This window comes from Ambystoma mexicanum, chromosome 2p (assembly GCF_040938575.1).
Source record: "Ambystoma mexicanum isolate Mex_15411 chromosome 2p, UKY_AmexF1_1, whole genome shotgun sequence".
NCBI lineage: Eukaryota > Metazoa > Chordata > Amphibia > Caudata > Ambystomatidae > Ambystoma > Ambystoma mexicanum.
In genome coordinates, this window is record NC_090923.1 from 496,502,044 (window position 1) to 496,525,675 (window position 23,632).

At 39.2% G+C, this 23,632-nt stretch overlaps 1 protein-coding gene across 1 annotated transcript in view; it reads left to right on the forward strand.

Annotated features, from left to right (window-relative positions):
- SLC6A11 (solute carrier family 6 member 11) overlaps positions 1-23,632 on the forward strand; it is a 1,097,166-nt gene that overhangs the window by 162,428 nt on the left and 911,106 nt on the right. The window contains exons 4-5 of the mRNA XM_069643914.1: positions 962-1,102; positions 4,814-4,904. Of these exons, the coding sequence (XP_069500015.1) occupies positions 962-1,102; positions 4,814-4,904 (232 nt within the window). The remainder of the gene's footprint in view (positions 1-961; positions 1,103-4,813; positions 4,905-23,632) is intronic.

Here is a 23,632-nt window from a genome sequence, read left to right on the forward strand (position 1 = left end):
TTGCCTAAAGTTACTCAGAACTCTGGCTAAGTAGCTCTGGGATAAGGATTCCAGGGCTTCAGGCATGGCTGTAGACCTGGTGAAGGAATCAAATCTCTGACTTCATCACAGAATACACCATTCTTATAGCAAATGCAATCAGAGGATGTGAGCACTTTTAAATGTGGGTACCAATGCTTAAGGTTGTACCTTGTGGAAAGTGACAGCTAGTTATGTGACCAAGTGAGACAGGAGGCTTCTGCAAAACCTTCTCTACAAAGGTTTCTCTTAACATGTTTTGAAAAGGTGTGGCTTGAAATACAGGACAACACTTTAAAAAATGAAGCTAGCAAAGCATACATGTGAAACAATAGCCAACTGGACCAGCATCTAGCACAATGATATTTAATCTGCTCCTTTCATAATACATCATATAATCATTGTGTTAGGGACGTTATAGAAATGTTCAAATATCCTACCAATAAAGGTTCAAATATAAATTCCCCAGAAGATAATTCCATTCTGTTCATTTCAGTGGGTTTTAAAACCAGTGTTCTTCTATTGCAGGAACCTTACAATGTGTGTACAGTTTTCCATCATGTAGGCCCATGTCTGCTGTTGTACCATCCATCTTTTGCCCTGCACACTCTTGTATGACCTAGTAAAACATTTAATCCTCAAATGTAAGCAAAAGGTCTATAATTTATTTTGAATCACAGGGTGAAAATCTTTGGGTTAGGAAGCGTGTTAAATAATAGAACGCCATTGCCTGATGCAGGGGTTGCTTAAGTATCTTGTCAATAGTGCAATGATAAGGTAAAGGCGTGTCACCTAAAAACATGGCAATGCCATACACGGTGGGCCTGTTCCTCTTTCCGGCGCTGACTATATGCACATGCTTGATGGGGAACAGATCTGCATTACTGTACACAGAAAACACATATTGTGTAGATTGCTGATTCAACGCTGTTTTGTTTTGCAGGTATTGGGTATGCAACTCAGGTGATAGAGGCACACTTAAACGTCTATTATATTATAATTTTGGCGTGGGCCATTTTCTATCTGTTCAACTGCTTCTCTGCGGAGCTTCCGTGGGCCACATGTGGTCACGAGTGGAATTCAGGTATGTTGCCTTAAATGAGACAATCTGAAATGATCCTTGCCAGTGTGTTATATATGTACATTGTGTCTCTCTTGTGTGGGACATAGTGCTCAGGCAAAATAAACGTATTCAAAAAAATATTGATGTATTAAACCTGTTGAGTATTATACACCATTGCTTTACAGAGAGAACGACAAGCGTATGCATGAATTAATACATTTTGAAATGTATGAATGTTTTTGTTTTAAACAATCATTTTAACTTATACACTTGGAGCTTGCACCCCAGGTGTCCTTCCACTCCTTGCCCATGGATTGTTATGAATTAAACCTACTTCATTTCCATGCTCTGACCACAACTCTTGGAAAATTCCCAACAATAACTGTTCTAAGTAAGCCTGTTCATGCTCATCATTTCCTTCTTGAAAATCGTTTGCAACATGGACATCACTTCATTTTCATGTTCATTTTGGATGTCTAACGTCCATAAGTAACATACATAGTACATCAAAACATGCACTATAGGTTGCATCTTAACAGATTTAGCAGTGACAAAATATATATTTGAACGTGGACCAATTGATATGGTCATGGGTTGGGTTACTGAGTGATTCATAGAACTGTTTGAGTCCCCTAAAGAAAATGTGGCATCCATAAAATATCTGGATTGCAGAACAGTATGCTCCTGTGTCAATGAAGACATGGCACATTTTTGAATTCATTTCTCACTCTCCCTCCTTATCAATGGGTATTCAAATGTGTTCTCCTAGCATTCCTAACCACTATTTTGATTTTTGTATTGTACATTAAAAGATGTTGGGCCTCATTACACGGAAGGCGGTAAGGGTTAACGGTGACCGCTAACCCTTACCGCCTGATTACGAGGTCCCTTTGCGGGTTGGTACTTAAACACCTGCTTTTTAGTAGGCGTTAAAAACCAACCCGCAAAGGGACCAGGGTGCTAATTGCGGTACCGTAATTAGCACCTTCCCCATTCCCATTATGCCCAATGGGGCACAAATGGGAATGGGGAAGGGCAATGGGGGAAGGGGGAATTACCGCCCCGCCAACCTTGGAATAGGGCGGTAATTCCCCTTTCCTCCAAGGCGGTGCCGGTATTTTACCGGCATGGACCAAGGTGCTAATAGCTAATAGCACCTTGGTCCACCGCCTACCGTGTAATGAGGCTTGTTGTGTTCACGTTTGAAAAAGGAGGGGTGGGGGGTGTAACTGCCCCTTCGCTCATTGGGAGTGCAGGTCAATTTCAGGCACCCAAACATAAAATCCCCTTGAAGCTTACAATACTGACACACTGTGCTACTTGTCCCAAAACCACCACAATCCCTTCCCCTACCTGTGGATCATCCAGTTCATCAGGCAGCCAGAGGTCCCTGGATGCTCACATTATCAAGCAATGCACATGTTGCAGTTGGGAGCACTATCAGGTTTTTCTCCCTATTTTACTCCTTTCAAGAAACACAATTCACCACAGAAACAAGTTAAAAGTGGGTCTTTATTTGCAACACAATGCAACTCCTTTTAAGCTGGGCTTAAATCTTTGGTAACAACTTTGGCACAATGACTACCTCTTGGCTGTTTCTTTTGTATACCACAAACACAATCTTCAATTGAGCTAAATGCTCAGTGGGACGCTCAACTTTCTTTTGCTTACAATTACTAATGTTGCTCCAAATGGTTTTTCAGGGGCAAACTATAGCAACCCTATGTATCAATGCTTTGCTTGCCTGAACCAACAACAAAAAAAGCCCCAGGTCTTCATTCAGACAGCCACTCTCTTGAGTCAAATGCTGGCATACCCATGCAGGCATAATCAATCTCATGCGCTGATTCATATCAGTCCCTGGGAACATAACACTAAATCACAGTTCTCAACTCCTCAGTAAACTTCACTGGAATATCCCTCACATTAGGAAATGGCATACACACATTCCTCTGTCTCACTGGGTCTTGTAATTGTGCAGGTCCTGCACTGTAAATCAACCTGTGTGGGTATAGGATGGCCAAATAGTGGATTTTATTTGGCATGACCAGTAGGATTGTGAGCTTTGGGTTGGGCTCAGGGATCTGCTGAATTTGTAGTGCTGTACTCGCTGTGGGTTTTGGGATTGAATTTGAGGCTCTTGTGCCTGTTACATTACATGTGCTTGTTCTTGTGCACCACAGATTAGACTGACACTTCCAAATTGGTCAATAATACCTTCCTCATCCCTGTCCTCCCCATTCTTCTGTGTATTTGCCCGTTTTGCGTACAATTCTGTTGTTGAAGTTGGTGAACAAGGCATTGCTTCTTTGCTTTGTGTCTTTCTCTGATTCCGCATATATTTCTCAGTCTTGCATTTATATCTTCTGATCCTCTAATTCTTGATTTCCAAACTATTTTTCCACCCTCTGCAAACAGGATTAGGAAAACTTCCCATTCCTGAGGCTTTACATATTTTTTCCTTTTTGTTCTAGAGTGCTTCTTAAATAAAATAGTTTTTGATTAAATTTAAAGCTCTGGGTACTGGAATGTGTTGTTGCCTATCCATTTTGGATATGGAATTCCATTCGTTATAATATTTACACGTCTCTGGTTGGTTTTTAAGTACATAACATTTGCTGATGTGCTCTGATATGGGGCAGTCAGTTGTTTTTACCCATTTTGAATTAAACTATTGGTATTCCCTGGTCCTCGTCCCAAATGTTTCTTCAGCCTTTATAAGACAGGGCTGCAATTTAACTAATAGCTTCCACTCTCAGCTCCTTTTTCCCTGTCCCTTTATAATTCCTTCCTACAATGTGCTGTATTCTAAAATATGTTTTATGTTATCTCTAATACGCATTAATTTCACTTGTTCACCCTCTCTGCATCTAGCAGTGCTTACTTAACTCACATGTTTTCAGGCAGGACAAGAAGGAACGACAACCTTCACAGGCAACCCTCATTCAAAACCCCTTTAGGCCTCTTACCGATCCTTTATATGCACACAGGGGTTTGAAGGGAAGTGGTCCACTACTTTTACCATCCAAGCATGGCATGGCAAATCTGAGGCATGACAGAAATATGTCATGAATCGTGCCGTCCATCACCTTGTAATCCAATTAGGAAACCTGGCAGCACACTTAGAGACAAGGCTTATTTCCATACAGCTGTGCAGAAATAGGCAGAGAAACTGGCAGTGTATCCCTGTCCCAAAACTGTCGCCCCATGCAAAAAACCTCATCGTTTTGTAGGGTTTTACAAAATGGGGGCTAATTCTGAGAAATTAAAAATGTGTTACTGTAGTTTCTAATTTTGGAAATGTGCAGGTCACCTTATTCTCAAAGGTGTCCTGCTCTTTTGAGAGTAGCTGGACAGCAGTGCAACAGATGCCATGCAACCCCCCCCATACCTAATAATGTATAGTATACTGCCAGCAAGCTCATGGGTGCTGGGAGTGCATTTCATTGGGACACACCCTCAAATGGGTCCTTCAGTTTCAAACATCAACAAATAAAACAATTTCCATTGCTTTTTGTGGGAAAGAAATGCAAGTGTGATCTAGTATTAGCACGTTCATTATGTGCAGCAAACCAATGTGAGAATCAGGACTGGTACAAGAGATTCAATTCTCAAATTGTGATTTTTCTTCCTGCTAGCCTAACATATTATTCGTCATATATGAGATGGGAATACTGTAAATATTTCATAAATGTTCAAAATTTACATTTGCCATATTTTCTTACTTCACAGAAAACTGTGTCGAATTTCAAAAACTGAACATGAGCAATTGCAGTCAAACATCATTGGTAAATGCCACATCACCAGTCATGGAATTTTGGGAGTAAGTGGAGATATAATTTCCTTCTTGTTTTGGGGAAGATGGTGCATTTTCAAAGTGTTCAAAATCATGTTCTTGTTTAATTGCTGGAAGTTGGTTGTGTGCCCTCTACGAAACCTTGAATGCACTTCGTCCAGTTTGCTGTTGTATCATGATGTTCCTAAAAGCAACTAACATATTTGCATGTATGGAGTAAAAGACACAACTCTGGCGTTGGACCATGGTGCTATGAGCACCATGGTCCATGCCGGATTCCGCCATGGTGGATGGCGGATTTACCGCCCCATTCCAAGGTTGGCAGGGCGGTAAATCCCCATTCACCATGGCCCCTTCCCCATTCCCATTTTTGGCCCATAGGGCTCAATGGGAATGGGGAAGGCGCTAATTACGGCACCGTAAATTACGGTGCCGTAATTAGCACCAAGGTCCCTTAGCGGGTTGGACTTTAATGCCTGCAAAAAGCAGGCGTTAAAGTGTGAATCTGGCGTTAAGGGTTTAACAGCGCCGCAGCCTTTTACGGCACCGTTAACGCCAGGGTTGTAATGAGGCCCAATTGCAAGACATCATTTTTTTAATGAATCCAAAAGACAGGTTGAATTATCAGTGGAAGCCATATAAGTTAGTTTTGCGATAACATTTGACGGAATACAGGACCCTGCACGACACTGTACAACGTGATGTTTGAATAGGCCGAGCAACAATAGTATCCAAGATCACAGGCCTGTATTGAATTCTTGTTCTTCAGAGAGATGAAGATATACCTCTAGGGACAAAGAATCACACAGGCATACCTCAATAATGTAGCATTGACATGAATGTTGGTAGGTGCACTTGGCAGTTAATACCAGGACTGGGACTAAAAGGTGGGGTATGCAGGTTTCTGATCATGGGGCCCGGGGTGTAGGCATTGAAGGAAAACATGGATGGCTCTATGGAGAGGCGTGGGAGGCTTTCAAGGGCATGGGCATTAACTGCCCTATTTCTCCCACATTACATACATCCTTATTGTCCTGCACCTTTCCCAAGTTGCCAATAAGCAATACCTTTATCTCGCAAGTTTGTTATACTGACTAAGCGGATCTAGATGAGTTGAAGTAGAATTGTCCCTTGTTGTTTTCTCTTGGTTGTGTGGTTTTCGGCCTTGCTAACTTTACTTTGATTGTCATGCTTATTCTGCATTGCTTGTCTGAATATGTTTATTTTTCACAAGCATGTGTTTAAGCATGAAGATTTACCTCTTTATGGAACAACCAGCAAAGTTTGATTTGCTGTGATGCTGTCATTTTTACCATGTTATATATCATTTACTCAGTCTTGTTGTACAAATGTGAGTATATCACCAGATAAAAATAGTATCCCTATGCAAGATCATGTTTGTGGATTTGACTTTCTACAGACTGACTTTTTCTATGCACTAACATCTGGACTGTTTTGTATGGCACTATTATGAGGTTTGAACAATCCTTCCATATATTTAATAATGTTTTTTATTCCAGCACAATGAGTATGCGTCATCATTCATTACATATTTTTCTTCCACACCTACTACATATTTTTGCATAGAGGTTGTTGAGACTGTGATGCAGTTATTCCCATGTAGTGGAGTTGAAAGCATGTTAACAGTCTATGTGTTATATTTCGAGTTAACAGTCTTCTATTTCGATCCAGATATATGTTGTTTTGTTACATAATTTGATGAACCTACACATTGTTGTTGGCAGCCTTTATTTGGAACCCAGGGCTTTGGAAATGTCACCACAGCTTCAACAGAGTGAGAACATTGTTCTATCTGTGGTTTGCAATAAGAAGATTAATTTTTGGTTTGTTTGGTTTATTAAGATACTTTTGTCTGAATCTTGACTAGTTGGATAATTGCATGTGTTTCCATGTTTTCAAAGGTGTGCATGTGGTTTATGATTTGGTTGGATCCTTTAGTAGTGTACAAAAGTGAATGTGATAGTCTTACACCCTGTTTTTTGGCAGTCAGTCTACTATGCCCATGCTTTATTGCATTTGCTTTCCTTGTGTTAATGAGAAGTTAGGAGTGGGCCAAATTTGTGTTTTCACATATACATGGTAAGGGCATATGTGATGTGGGCGTTTGTTTGTTCTGCATAATAATACTGACATTCTGTGATGGTCTGTGAGTTCTGCTTTGTATGATGACATGTTTTGTAAGGATTAATTTGGCTTCAATATAATAATATAATTTGTCTATATATAAAGCTCCATGAAAAACCTGTTTTAATTGAGATATCAACTTTGACATGCAAACGTGGATGAAAATTTGCCAACTTTGCATTAGTGTTCAGATTAGTGTTCCGATTCTGACTAATTCATGCATAAGTCAAAAAGCTTTCTGCATTTTCCTATGTAAAGTTTGTTTTACCTTAACAAAACTGCTACTAGTGCGGCAGTATACTATATGTATATCAATGCACATGCAGGAGCTGGCAATTGAAAGTTGATGGTACCAGTACTGAAACGACAGATAATCAATCTTGATACTAAGTTTCCTATGGAACATATTATCTTTGTTGTATGAATATACTTTTTGCTTGAATAAACCACCCAATGATGCAACAGACCTCACTTTGTGATAAATAGTATAGTTGCCAAACACATAGAAGAAATGGCAATATGTGAATTGCCTATCTCAATTTAATAAAACAGGTGTATTTAAAATATTCGGATGTCCACTCTATACTCTATGCAGAATTGGAAGACTGTAAACATTTCATGATGTGCACCGTATTATGTGATTAAATGTTCCCTCTATTACACAGATAACGTTGTTTATTTCAGTGTATAAATGCATATCAATTATGCCAAACTCACACATACATACACAAATCCAGGGCAGCATAGTTACTTCATCCGGATGAGGTTCTCTGTGGGTCAACATAGAGGCTCTGTCACATTTCCACTGTGGAAATGTGGCAGAACCTCTACATTGGCCCATGGTGAAGCTCATCCGGACGAAGTACCAATGTATTATAGGGTGGCAATAGCCGCCCAATAGTTTAGGTGAGTCAGACTCCCATAGGAAACCCTTAACATTCTATTGTTATTAACTTTTGATTTGAGTGACAGATTTGACTAAACATTTGAAAGTGATTAGGAACTTGCGCCCCCCGCCAGACTGCAATGTTTCATACACATGTATTAAAAAAAGGAAAGTTAATAAGAAGACAAAACGTTTTTTGCCAAAGTTGTGCTCTACTTCCCATTATTTTTTCCATAGACAAACAAGGTAGATGTTTGCCAAAGTGCACAACCCAAACCGCTGGACCCATTTGGACCAGGTCCAAAACAACTTGAGAACGAAGCATTGACTAACAATCCATGTGTGGTTTGGAGTTATTCCTTGCAGTAATTTAAATATTTGACAGAAAAGGGAGTGCCCCCTTCTCAAAAATAGATAACTATATCTCAGGGATTTATCCAAAACTGGGTGTTTTTAGAAATGCAACAGCTGCCATCTTGTTTTGACAAATATTCAAGGTTATAGCTGAGGATATGGGAAAATGAAACGCAGCAAAAAACATGCAACTTCCATCAGCCTAGCGGTAGGGGGGTAGATATAGGGCACCAAGTGAAATTTCGTAGTTGGAAGGGGGTCTAGGCACTGAGTCTGTAACACAAAGCTTTCTGTAGCCCCGACTATAGTCGCAAATAGCCGACATCTCAAATCAAACTGTGTCACAGAAACAGTCTTGTGGGGTGAAGGGAGAGGGCAGGGAAGGAGGCCATCTGGGAAGTGGGGGGGCTGGTACAGATGAGGGGGACTCTTGGTAAAGGGCTGGGGGTAGGAAAGCATTTTTCTCAGGCAGTTTTTCCAATATTCACAGCGAAATTCAAGGCTACAAAGGACTACAGATAGTTGCGGGTAAGATTAGTTTGTTGTCCGCGGCTATACATTTTGGGGTGTCCATGTTATATTTCTTTTTAAAAGATATTTTTATAGGTAAAGTGATGTCCATGGGCAATGATACAGTAGGTATTTTGACTGTTTACATGTTTAAAAAAATCAATACAAAAAGGAGCCACCCTATTCTATTTTTAGATGCCCCGTCCACTGTATTTTAGCCTGTGTATTCTCACTCATGCTATTATATCTTGCGTAATTGTACCCATTAAATGTATCCCCACCTAGTTTACCATCATGTATACTCTGCTTTCTTTATCATAATCTACCTTACATAACTACATGAGCAGTCATTTACTGTATTGATCATTTAACTTCCAAGGTATTACTAATGTCTCTTTCATCAATCATATGCCATACTCAGACCTTTTTATAAAAATATATATATATTATAGCCATGGCTATACAAAAAGGAGAGTGATTTCTGGATTGAGGATCACACCAAACAACAGCAGCAACTCGGCTGTTTACCTGCAGCTTTCCCAAGCCCGTCGCACACCATTTGTTGTTACCCATGAGTAGTGCCTGCAGCTGTGGCTATGAAGCAGCCACCAGCGGGTCGTGTATTGTGTAGCCGCAGCTATAAAAATTCATGAAAACAAATATATACATGTGTGTGTGTAGTCTTGAAATGTTTTTTTTAAGATGCATTGAGTATACTATTTGTAAACAGTTATTGTACCATTTCTATAACTTTTAATTCATGAATAATACATGCAAGTGTACATATTTTAAAATGGTAAAGAAATATGCAAACATGGTTTGTTAAAAACAAATTTGTTTGGAGGGATGTGGTTGTGGATTTTCTTTTTCTTTTGGTTTGAACACACATGATATATCATCTTCCTCAACCCAATTATCTGGATTCTTACTGCCCATGATTTGTCTTAAATTTTCAATGTCCTTTTCATTGATTGTACTTCTTTTTTAACATTAATTTACAGTTTTCAAAATGATTTTAATGAATCCATGATTAGTTTTGTGGATAGTTTGTGTGGTGCTTCTTGTTCAATTTTTTGTCATACTTAAATTACTTATTTTTAAACATTTGAAGATATAAATCACTTTAAGAATATTTGTGTTGGTTGCATAGACAATTAAAAGCACTTAGATACATTATATCTGTTTGGTGACTGATATTTGTTCCTTAAAATATTATTGTTAGTCTCATTTTACATACTATAAATAATGGAGTAGCAAAATCCTGAATGTGATGTTTTTTCTTCTGTTTCCTTTTCTTGAGCATCTTCTTGTTTAATTTCTTCTTCTGCAATTCCATGTAGTTTTCCATTGTACTGTGATTGAAAGAAATACTACTTGTCACCTCTGATATTAGAATTAGTAATGGAGGAAGATTATATGAGGATAGGAGGTGGAATTTATTTTGTGATTGGTTGTTTATTGTTTGTGTGCTGGTTAGCTGCCAATAGGATGTCAAGTTCCCCAGATGCTGTTCAACTGAGTATGTACTTTCTTGAGTGATATTTCTATGTGCCAAGAAAACTGTAGATTATATTGCATCATTATATTTAGGGTTTTTCAATACATAAATAGGTAAAATAAACCAAAGGCTCTTTTATGAACCACCCAGAGAACTTTTTAAGTATATTGGAAAAGGAAAATGCCTTTGATGCGTTTTTTTAAATAGCCGTAGTTATGGCAGCAGCCAATGAAATGGCATGCCCTGTCAGAGGAGTTATAACCGCGGTTCCCACTAAACCAACAGGATTTTGTGTATTTTTGACTGGTGCAGCCGCTGCTACAACTATCACAATAGCCGAGGGTTTAGTGATACCAGATCTTGTGCATTGATCATGATATGTCATTGATTTTATACTACACATTTGAAAAGTGTTTCTGATTCTATGCTTTCGTGTGTACCTTTGCGTTGTTTGAGTGTACTTCTCGTGAAAATGTCTTTTTGAATCTGTAAAAATGTTACGGGTAGCCAGTGGCTACCAGCAGTTGTCCACAACCGCGGCTATCAGCGCTCCAATTGGACATGAGGCAATTTGGCAGACTGGTCTGGCTGCGGGTATGAGCCTGCCTGCCCTGCCTGAAGCTACAACTGTTTGTATTTTGGTGGAGTGATTATATTATACCATGGATGTTTTACCACAGAATGTTACATGTCTTTCTATTTGGATGTTCTCACCTCACGGCATGTGCAATTTAAATCAAATCCTTCACAATATGTGTTTTTCATTGTATAAAATGTATGTGTGCCCACGGCTATGCTAGGGTCCTCTTAATGTAACTGGGGTTATAGCTGTGGTTATGTAATTTGTGTAATTTTATTTTTAAAACAAAGGTTTTTAATTGTCTTTGTACATGTTCTACAAAGTAGTCTTTAGAAAGATTGTTTGGAGATTATTGACAGTTATAGGTTGTTTTAGGAGCTTTGAGTGTCAAACATACTTGAGAGTTAAATTGTGTTTCGTGAAGTGTGTGTGTGGTCTTACTATTATGTTTTCTTTTTTTACAGGATATTATTGTATGCTTCCCTTTCTATATGTAGTGAATCTATTCTCAGCTTCTGTACCTTAGAGATTAACTATGCTGCCAACTATTTATTCTGATTGACTTTACACCTATATGCATTTTAAAACATTTTTTAGATCCATTACTGTGCTACCGTATCGTCCATTGTTAAGCTGGAATTCGGAGGCATGGGTAATCACAGCAATGACTGGGGGTTGTAGCCTCGGGTTCAATGGACTTTACCTGCAGCTATTTGGGCCCAATATGCTGGAAAAGTACTCTGTGTACCTGAAAGAGTTCTTTTTAAGACCTATTACATATGTATATATGTATAGATGTTTAAAACCCTATGTGAGCCCCCCCTTTAACTAACAATTTGAAACCGCAACTATAACAAAATGTTTGGGTATTATTTTATTGTATTTCTGTATTTATATGTTATAAGTAGTCCTTAAAAGGACTGTTGTGGATAACACTATGTATAGTATTTGAGCACATTTGGAGTACTCTTTTGATGTTTTAAAGGTACACCGCATTTCCTTCATTGTTTAGGTAGACCAGTGACCTGGTAGGTATTAGTCCTTTTTATTTTGGATGTGTGTTTGCAGCCTTTTGAGCATTGAGACTTTGGAGAAAAATAGTTTAACACAATTAATATAGAAAGGAGAAATTGTAGTCTAGATTTAGATGCACCATTCAATGTTTTTTAGTTTGTGTATTCTCACTTATGGTATTATATTCTGTGGCTGTCAAATGTTTGCCTATCCAGTTTATTGTCATGCATTTTTCTATGCTTTCTAATTTTTCAGTTACTTTACATAAGTACATGAATACTGTTGTACTGTATTGATCATTTAAGTTGGATTGTAGTATAAACCTTGAAGTCAGTCCTCCTTTTAACTGACTTTTTGTAGCTTTGGTTATGGTAAAAGTCAATGAAATGTAGCCCGCAGGTATTATACAAAATGTGTTTTGTTATTATTTATTGTATTTGTGTATTTATGTATGATGAGTAGTCCTGAAAATGACTGCTTTGGGATTCACTGAGTGTAGAACTTTAGCATATCATGAGTGCTGTTTTGATGTTATGAAGGAACATTGCATTTCCTTCATCGGTTAGGTGTACTCTGTTAAGTCTATAGAAATTGGCCAGTTGAACTGTATGTTGTTGTTCGAAATCCATAATTGGTTGTGGTCTGTCATGAATGCTGAAACTGCTTTATTAACATTTCTCTGGTATTTCTCAATTTTACCATTGAATCTGGTGGTCCATCTCCATTTTTACCTTGAATGAGATTGGATAAGATTAAGATGGTGTGATGAAATAGTTCAATTAGTTTTACCATGTTTTGTTTTATCATTAAAGTAAGGGGCACCCCTCATGCATTCCACAAATCATCACCTCTACAATGAATTAGTATGACATCTGGGAGCACTCTACTTCTCAGACTTAACAATTTTGTAAAGACGTTGAACCAACGCAATCCCGCAATCCAAACCATTTAATTGTAAAGTCTCTCAAACCTAAGTCCATGTTAATATTTAGTTTCTCACAAAAAGCCAGTAACCAAAACAGCCAACTATCTCCAATCAGCCACACAGTTTTCAAACCAGCCATGATAACTGTATTATTTCTCTGTTCCCAGAAAAATGATTGCTAGTTTGATTTTCTAGTAGTGTGTATGAGCAGGGTATGGATGATGTGTGTGTGTGTTGTACTTTCGAATTGGTTGATGGTGCTGTTGATATTATTTGCAGCTATACAGCAGCCACCCAGCATGCAGCATTGCTATTAGTGGGTAGATACCCATGCCCACCCCCTCCCTTCAGCCACGGCTATATTCGGGCAAATGGCATGTTGTGTGTTTGTGGACGTGTGGTAGTCACAGCTACCTGAAATTTTGGGTGGGGTGGCATCTTATATGAATTCTGTGTAGGATTGTAAGAGACTAGGGGAGGGGAGGAGGACTATGAAGAGTAGAGGGGGGGCTGGTAGGCATGTTGGGGACAGTTGTGGGAGTTTGGTGGAGTGGAAATGCAATTTTGAATCTGTAGTTTTTCCGACTAGCCGCGGTTATCAGCAAACATCCAGGCATTTTTTTTATAACCACAGCTACAGAAAGCACATTCATATGCGTGTCAATATTATTCTGCGTTTTACTTGTGGCTGGACATGTGGGTATATTTTATAGTTGTGTCTGTAAATATAAATTTTCAGTGCAATAATCATATTTTATGTGGATGATACAGTACAACATTTTATTTGTGGGTGTTATTTTATTTACTTAGTTGTTCACTTATTTGATTTGAAGTTTTGAAGGCCACTTTAGTTTTATTTTGGGCTTGCAGAAAAATGTGCATGTAGCCGCGTATACAAACCAAAATCAGTAGCTGCTTGTGATAGCTGTGGCTATAAAAGATGCTAGGTGGGGAAAAAATAGATATCTGTCAGTTTCATTCTCTGTTATTGGTTGTTGGTACTTTTCTATTTGTGTAGCTGTCTGTGATAGGTTATGGGGAAAATGTGTCATCCATTTTAGTAGTTTTATTAGTATATAGTCCTCTTTTTGGGGTATTCATTTTGGAAAGTATAAAAGCCACCATTTTCTCCAGTTGTATCCTTTTGATTCCATAACTCTCACTGTGTAGGTGGCAGAAGTGTGACTGGTGTGAAAGTAAGTATTAATACATTTCTACATTTTTGAAGGTGTATTTGCAGTCGTGTGTGTTAGTTGTATTTACCACTGCTATTAGTTGACCATTATGATTGTTTTCATCTGCTTTGATTGTGTGGCATTTAATGTATTGTTCAAGTTTTAGAAATATAAAATTAGATTTGTCAATGAATGACATTTATCTGCAGGCATTTAGTTTTTGTATTTATGTTAGTGAGGTTGAAAGGTTTATTGATTGTATTTTTTTGTAATTTCAATGCACTTTCAGGTATGCAGTACTCTTAGGTGTTTGGTGTGTTTTTTGAGGTGGTTAAATTGATGGTGGTTTTGAAGTTTATTTTAGTCATGTTTTGTGTATTTTATTGTAGCTGTATCAATCTCATCATCCCAGTGGTCTCTCACTAGATGTTGTACAATTCACTCCTATGAATGGTCAACCTATATTCAGATCATAGTGGCACTATTGGAGATGAAGCAGCTAGTGACATTTGAAAAGTGCAGCTGACACTCCTGCAGAAGTTGAGGCTTTTTTCATTGTTAGTGATGTTGTACTGGTGGATGCAGGTGCTGGAGGTGGTGCTAATTCTTGTGCACGTAATGCATGAGCCTCATGAATTTTTATTTTGCGGTGTTTGTGTGATTTCTGATAGGTATCATCCACCTCTAATTTCACACTAGATGGGTTCTCATAATTAATGGTCCTAGTCTTTGTGATAGGACACACGAAGGGGAAGATAATTGCCACTTAAATAAGAAAATTAAGTATGGCAGGTAATCTGGTGTTTGGTGATTAACCTCTTCCATTCCTTAAATGTGGCACGTCCCTTGGCTACCCATCCAAGTCATTGCCTACACATGACTTGCATCATAGAAATATCAGGATTGGGTAAAATAGGAGGCTTAGCAGTTGGCACAGCTGCTGAAGTTGAGGCTTCATTTGCAGTTGGTGATGTTGTTGCACTGGTGGATGAAGGTACTGCAGGTGGTGCTGATCTTCGTCTACGCAAGGGGTGGGACCCATGGATTTTTCTTTTGTGATGTTTGTTTGTTTTCCGATTGTCATCTTCAACGTCATCCCAGTGGACTCGCACTAGATGATTAATCATAATAATCCCAGGCTTTGAGATGGAACAGTAGAAGAGCAACGGCGTAGAGATGTGTTGCAGAATGTGCAAAGTACCTCCTCTGCCTCTTTTCTGGAACAGTGTACTTTGCCTTTAAAGAGGCGCCAACTGACAGCAGTGGTTTTCATCTCAGTTGGTTTCTTCCTGGGTGGCAAATTCCCAAATGATAACGTCATCGCTACTGGTACTCTCGTGGTCGGACATGTTGGAATGTCCAACCGGGGAGGAATATGTCAAACAATAAAAATTACAACACTAAAAAGACAATGCCTCTATATTGTCAACAATCTGTAGTCGTGGTCTTTGTTTTCTAAATGACAGTACTAGTGTTTCTACCTATGTGATTGTTTTCTATGCTTGTTCTCCAAGTTGTATTTTGCCACCCTGTTCTCTCTTATTCTCCAAATCTACTTAACATTCCCCATCCCTTGACCTGCAACCACCCAGTAGAATGTCCTTTGTTTATTCTCACCCAGTTTATATATCCCTGTTTGTTTATTGTAGTGGTATTTTTTATAGTTTTTTTTATATCGTTGTATGTTTTTTTTTAATCCAAGTTGGATTTTGTTTTCCAATGACCCAATGTGCTATGCACTCGTGTTTTATCTTATATAGTGCATGTGATGTACTGAATAGAAAATATGATGGTCATAAAAACTTGTGTATTTAATTGTGTTTACTAACATGATTGTGTCATTGAACTGATTATGTTTTCTTTTTTTCAGATAGAAGGATATTTTTTTTTATAAACATAGATGTATAACTGCGGCTACGTATGAGTCCAAGTATTTCTTGTCGTATATTAAGTAATAGTTATTTCAGTACTATTAAGGAATCCATAATTATATTTGTGGGTACTTGTCGGGGTGCTTCCTGCTTGAATCTTATTGAGAATTTAATGACTTCTTCATCTGTTTGAAAATATTTAAAATACTTTTAAACAATTGAATATATAGTACACTTTAAACATATTTGTGTTGGCTGCATATACGTAGTTAGATAATCTATATCTGTTTGATTACTGATGATTGTTCAATAACTTATTATTGCTAGTATCATTTTACATAAATATAAAGAATGTACTCACAAAATCCTGAATGTTATGTATTTTATTTTGGTTCCTTTTCTTGTGTATCTTCTTTTTTAATTTCTTCCTCTGTAGGATAATCCTCCGTCAGCTGTTCCATGTAATTTTCCATTGTACTGTCATAGACACTTGTATTGCTTGTCACCTTAGATATTAGAACTAGCAATGGAGGAAGATTACATGAGGAGAGAAGGTGGAATTTATTGTTTTTACTTTCTGATTGGTTGTTTATTGTCTGTGTGGTGGGCTGCCAATAGGATGTCAAGTACCCCAAATGTACTTGAGTGAGTGATGTTAATATATGACAATAAAACTGTAGATTATATTGTATTATTATATTACATAGTAGATTTTTATTGTTTGAAGGTGAGGTGTACCTTTAGGAGATAGTGCTGTTTTTGGGGTACATTTATTGTTTCATTGGATATTTGAAACATGGAGCCAATTTCAGAAGGAGAGGAATGTCTTTGTTCTGAAGACTGTGGAAAATCTACGGATTTTGAGAATTGGGTTAATAGTGATGTTGAGGACATAGGTGATGAGTTCTCACAGCATTGGCTTACAAGGTTTTTTTGGTTTTATAATATTATTTTAGACAGAGTATTTGAAATGAGAAGTATATGCTGCGATTGTGGAGATATATTTTTGACAGGGAGCCAGGTTTTTTTTCTCTTTGGGAAAAGAAAATCACATAATCATCTAAAGAAAGAGCACAGACAATGTATTCAACATTTTTTTAATCACCATAGAGGTAAAGAGTATTTTTCTGATTGAAAATACATTTTTTGGTGATATGTTGGTAAAAGAACATAAAGGCTCTTTTTAGAGCCACCCAGAGAGCTTTTTAAGTATATTGGAAAAGGAAAATACTGTTGATACCTTTTTTTTTAAAATAGCTGCAGTTACGATAGCAGCTTATTAAACATTGTGTCCTGTCAGATGTATTATAGCCGCGGGTGTTGACCATAAAATGCATTATAGCCGTGGGTACGAGCAAGCAAATAAGACGCTGTGAATTTTTTGCGGGTGTAGCCGTGGCTATAACTATCGCCTTAGCGGCAGGTATAAACGCTCAAATTGCACGTCATGCTTTTTGGCAGTCTTTAATATATGGGCAGTAGTCTTGTACATATTTATTTTAAAATATATTGAGTGTAGACTTTCTACACCATTACTGTACCACTTAAATAACTATTCATGAACAGTACATAGACATGTAAATACTTTAAAAAGTTAAGTACATATGCAAACACATTTTTTTGTAAAACAGGTTTATTTGGGGGGAATGTGGTTGCACAACTGCTTTTTATTTTACTTTGTAGACAAATTACATTGTTTTGTTTAGCTGAATTGTCTGGATTATTAATGTTAATTATGTATGGAACAACAACACCCTTGAAATTCAAGGCCAAATGTTTATTTGCAAGGACATTAAGGTGAGAACTTTATGCAACGAAACCCTGGAAATTCAAATTAAGCCACTTTAACTTCACACCCCATGTTGTGCAGCCTATGACCACAGTGATGACAACACAGATCGCATCACTGATGACATCACTAATTACATTACAACAGTAACTGGCATTAAGCATGGCCTTCAGCCATGGTCAGTGTGCATGGCCAGATATATTTAACACATGAATGGGTAGTAGTCATGGCCTTCAGCTATGGGCAGTGGTCACAACATTCATCCATGTGCACTAACAGGCTACCAACCATAGATTTTGGCCTTTACCAGTTGATACAGCTTTGAAACAGATCAGGCACTACCCATGGACTTAAGCACGATACTGGCCACTGGCCACAATCTTTGGCAGTGCCCACTATATATTCTAACATATAAATAGGCCACTCACCATGGCTTTTGACCTTGAGCAGTTTGTACATCTTTTGGCCGTGTCCACTGTATATTTGAAAACAATAAAATGCAATAAGCGATGACCTTCGGCTGTGCCCACTGTGCATTACACAACTCTAACTAGCCACTAGCTATGTCTTTCGACCGTGACCATTGTATATTATATAAACTATCCAGCCACTAGCCATGGTCTTCAACACAATACTAGCCAGTGGCCACAGCCTTCAGCTGTGCTGACTGTATATTCTGACATATTAATGTGCACTAGTTATGGGTTTTAGCCATGGCCACTGACCATAGTTTTCAACGTTGCCCACTGTATATTTTAAAACAGTGCTGGCCTACTAGGCATGGTTTTTAACCATGCACATTGGTATTTTTTAACACTATCCGACCACTTGCTATGGCCTTTGGTGCCGGCCAGTGACCCCAGTCTTTGTCATGGCCAAGTCCACGGCCTAAATTATTATTAAGTTAATCAAAGTTTTCATGAGCAAACTTATACATGATTTTATGTCTAATTCCATTATTGATGTACTCAGTTATATACAGTGACATTAGTGTTGTCACCAGTGATGCATCAGTGATGGGATGTGTAATGCCATCATTGTTCTCATACAAAAGGTAATTAGTGATGTCATCAGTGATGTGATCTGTTATGTCATCACTGTGGTCATAGGCTGCGCAACAGGGGGGGAGGCAATGTTAAGGTGGCTCTACCTGAATTTCCAGGGTTTTGTTGAATTAAGTTGTCACCTTAGCATCCTTGCAACTAACATTTTTTTCCTTGAATATATATTTATGTATATATGCTCACTGAAAAATCTTTTGTCAAAGTGCAGTTAAATTGGCCAGATTTAATGCACAAAACGTGTGTAATTCATCGGATATGGGAAGTCATGACCAGCTTAACTCCCATTGCTCCCATTGATTAATCCCACATGCTATGTCCGCCATAGTGCCATTTTGTGTGTCATTGTGAATCCCTTCTCTTATAGTATGCATGTGCTCATGGGCTTTGCAACGAGAATGTGCTGAGTTAATCTGGTTATGACTTGCAACATCTGCTGAATTTCAAGGGTTTTGGTGTATTCAATCTGGTCAATTTCACTGCATTTATTTTAGTCAATTTCACTGGTTTTATTATACCATCGTTTTTTTTTACATGCCACTAGCCATGTCCTTCGGCTTTATCCACTGTATATATTCCCCCACTATGTTTCTTTTACACCCACTATACCTGTCTTTTGGGCCTACTAGCCAGGGCCTTCAGCCCTGGCCAGTGAACACAGCCTTCAGACGTGCCTACTGTATATTTTAAAACTCTGCCGGGCCACTAGCCATGGCCTTCAGCTGTGTCCACTCTACATGTTCCCCCAATATCTTTTGTTTGGACCCACTAGGCCCTGGCCACTATACATGACTTCCAGACCCACAAGACAGGGCCTTTAACCCTGGCCAGTGTACACTTCCTTTATATATTTTATAGTGGCCACTTTACACTATTCATACAATTCTTAATAACATTTTTAATTTTTTGATGAATTGTTGCCAACATGTCTAGTTTGTAGAGGCCCTTGACAATCCCTTGGTTTCTAAATTGTCATCCAAATCTATCCAGCAAATCAAACGTTATTAGCCTCTCTCAGCCTCTCTGCTGCAAAGCACCAATACTGATATAAAGGTTTTAAGGCGCACAGACTGGGGCAGACTGGGAAGGTGGGCAAGGTGGCAATTGCCCCCACACTGGCTGGGCTGTTGCCCCCTGGGCCAGAGCTTCTACATGTAAACATAAATATTTGAATAGACAAAATCCTTGATTCTATGACCCTGAGTAGTAATGTTGTCACCACTGTGGGCTATACATCATTGGTCTGTTACAATCATCAGCAGCTTTTCCCGAATCCTACTTGCCAAGGAAGTAAGGGTCCATGTCTTGGAGCTGGTGGACAGTTGTATTCTGTAGGAATGTTTCCCCTTTTCTCTGGTGGATTTCTTGATCTCTGGTGAGCTCATTACAAAAAGATGTTAATAGCACCCTGGTTTTTTTGCCAGAGGGGATGGCAAGGAGGAGAGCTGTGCCTGATGTCAGGTTTCTTTTTGGACTGTTGGGGGTGAGCTTGTGTTGTAGATATTTTGGGACTATGTTGTGCAGAGCACAGTTGGTGATTGACATGGCCTTGAAGGTGGACCATCGCCTAATAGGGAGCTAGTGCAGGACATGGAGGGCGGTTGAGATGCAGGGCCGCCCAGGTATAGGGGGTTGGCATGGTGTATGCAAGAGGGGACAATGGTTCTGATTGTGGTGACTCTGTGAGGGTAGGTGGGGAAGGGGAAGACGAGTTGTAGAATGCATAGGTGTAGATAGCAGGATTTTGACACCGAGCTAATGTGATGTGATAGTGTCAGATCTGCATTCATGGTGCATCCAAGGTCCTTTACTGTGTTGGCAGTTGAGGGCTTTGGGAAATGGTCAAGGGGTGGGTTGGGGGAAGAGGGAAGTCCTCCCACATATTATCATTTTAGATTTTCCAGGGATGAGAAGGACGTGGTTAGTCATCATCGATTTCTGTGAGGCATGAAGCTGGGATGGCGGTGTCCATTGGGTTCTTGAAGATGATTCGGGTGTTATCTGGGTACTTGTTGCAAGACAAGCCGCATGTATGGTAAATAGTGGGGAGAGGGTTCAGGTAAAGGTTAAAGATCAGGGGTGATAGAGAGGTGCCCTGTGGTACTCTGTTGGTGACAGTGTGTGGAGTCAAGGAGGGAGGCATGTGTGTAATTTGGGATCTGTTGGAGAGGAAGGAGGATATCCACTTCACTGCTGCATCCCTGATGCCAAGGTAGTGGAGTCTGTCCATGAGGGTGTGATGGTTAATGGTGTTAAAGGATGCTGAGAGGTCGAGAAGGATAGGCTTGGCACTACCTTCCGAGTCTGAGGTTCTTTTGAAATCCTCCCCGATGTTGCACACTTCAGTTCCTCGTAGAGGTCTGAAGCCGGACTGGGTGGGGCTGAGGAGGAGGTTAGATTCAGTGAAAATTTGTTGCCGGGTGTAGGCTGTTTGTGAATAAGTTTCACTATGAAACGTTATGACAGATGTGATAATGATAGATCTTGTAATGCTGCTGGCACGGGTTGAAAAAAGGAAATCTTTTAGAAGAGAAGGAGGGCAGGGATCTACTGGAGATCCTGTGGGATGGCTGCTTGGCTAGCAGCTTCAGGAATTCAGGGTGGGAGATGGGAGAGAAGGAAGAGATGAGAGGGCGGGTGGCAGCTGCCTCTGTGTTCACGGATGTGGGTACAAGGGAGCGTGGTGGGACTGATGCTAATTTAGAGTCAATGGTCCCATTTATTTCCACAGCTATGTTGTGAAGAGGTCAGAGAGATCGTCACAGTGTGCTTTTTGTGTGGGTTAGGCGTGAGGATGTGCAAAGAGCGGCATTGAGTTCTGAGATTATCTTGTGGAGTTCCCTGGTGTTTGGGGTGTTGGAGATTCTGTTCCAGTAAAAAGATTTTTTGGCCTTCCCAATTTCTGCCCTGTAGGCTTTGATCTGTTGAGCAAACAAAGTTCTATTCTGAGGTGAAGGGTCAGCCTGCCATCTGCGTTCCAGGATGTGGTTTTGAGTTTTAAGGCGTTTTAGGGCTGGGGTGAATCATCTCTGGAAGGGGCCTTGGCTGCGTGTGCAGGATCTGATAGGGTTGAGAGGGCTCAGAGCTATGGAGAGGGAGGGTAGGGAGGCAAGTAGGGTTTCAACCATGTCTAGTGTTACTTTGTCCTTGTTCCATAGTGACAAGTGTGAGGAGGGTCCTGGGTTAGTCAAGGGGGAAGGAGGATCTGCTGCCTAGAGAATGAAGAAAATGGCTGTGTGGTCCATCCAGTTTAGTGACTGAGGAGGGAGCATGGACATCAGTTAAGAAGTACCGAATATCACTTCTAGAGTGTGGCCTGCACAGTGTGTTGGGCCTGATACCAGTTGAGTCAAGTGGAGGGCTGTCAGGCTCTCCAGGATTGGTCCTGTCATAGGGTTATGTGGGACGTCAAACCATATATTGTAATCCCCTAGGATGTTGAGGGAGTGGTGATTGACCAGAATGGCCACTAAGGAGTTGCTGTGGTTTTCAGCAACATTTCTGTTTTTGCATGAATTTACAGCAACTTTTTTCAATTATGTGGGGGATGTCTCGAAAACATCTTTGTAAAATCTCATACAAATATGTCAATTAATTAAAAAAGCTATTAGTATTGGAATGTTCCCAAAGTCTATGGTACTTATGTTTCATGTTAACTATAGGGTGATGATAGTTACCCTATAATATATCTCGGCAGATGTGATATATACAGGACAGAGTTAAGTTTGCAAATCTTAGTTATCATAAAGGTGATATCATCAATATCAATTATGAACACTTTAATTTGTAAATGAATGCAATGTGTGCAATGGATGATCAATGACACAAGTACTGTGGGATGTTTTATTTCTGAAGCAGTTCTTTTGCTCACCCTATTCATCACGAATGCTATTTTATGTATACTCGGTACACCTGCATCTAGATTTTTGTGAAGGTTCAAATGATGACTGTCCTCAACAATGTTTTGTCTAAATAATTAAAACGATTGAGAAGAGTGTCATTGTAATCCTTTTGTAAAGGATGGAAAACCATTTTTTTTTTGTTTTTAAACATAAAACGTTAAATGCATCCCAGCAGCGTAAGTACTTAAGTAGTTTGGAAGAAGGCCTTTTATTGTGTGCTATGAAGCAGATTGCTCTCACACATCTGTCTACTCGTTATCCTCGCCAAACACCTTGCTCGATTTGATTTACATTCAGTTGAATGAACCTGGCAGAATTATTCATGTTCAGTAAAGAGTTCGAGCTGGCCTTTCTGTGATGTTTCCCTGGGAGTCACACTGCATGGTGTACAAGAAGGAGAATTCATTTGTTTTGCTATTACAGCCCAGCATGTGGGTGTGATGTACTGAGCAAAGGCACTGCTACAGCATGTGAATAGATAGATATAGGCAGCACGATATTGTGTATATGTAACACTGGTCTGCTAAAAACTGTATTTGTAAATGGTGTACTTTTCGCAACATATTAGATTATTATACTGTTCATTGGGTCGTGTCTTCACATTCAATCTGATCGCTGAAACACAGTTTTATATCAGTAATATGTTATTTGTGTTATTATTTGGTAGGCCTGACTTGCAGTTTCTATATATAAATAGTGACTAGTTTAATAAGCAAAAACAAGTCTAAATTGATTCAAGTGACTTCATCTCACAACTCGGTTAATAGAATAGGTAATTAAGAAAAGCTTTGTGGCAGTGTTAACGTTTTATTTTTGAAAAAGTGAACTCTGTATCATTGACAGCTTCATTTCTGACCTAAAACGAATTGTGGCAAATTCCCAAAGTTCTGCTTGTGCAGTTGTGCGAGGACAATGCACCTTTACAACCACACATCTCACGTTGCCAGATGCGCATAAGGGAATTGTGACAACAAGCAAGGGCAGGGAGCAGTCACACAGCAGCCCAACCCTGTGCCTCCATATTAATGAAAGATTGACTTTTAGC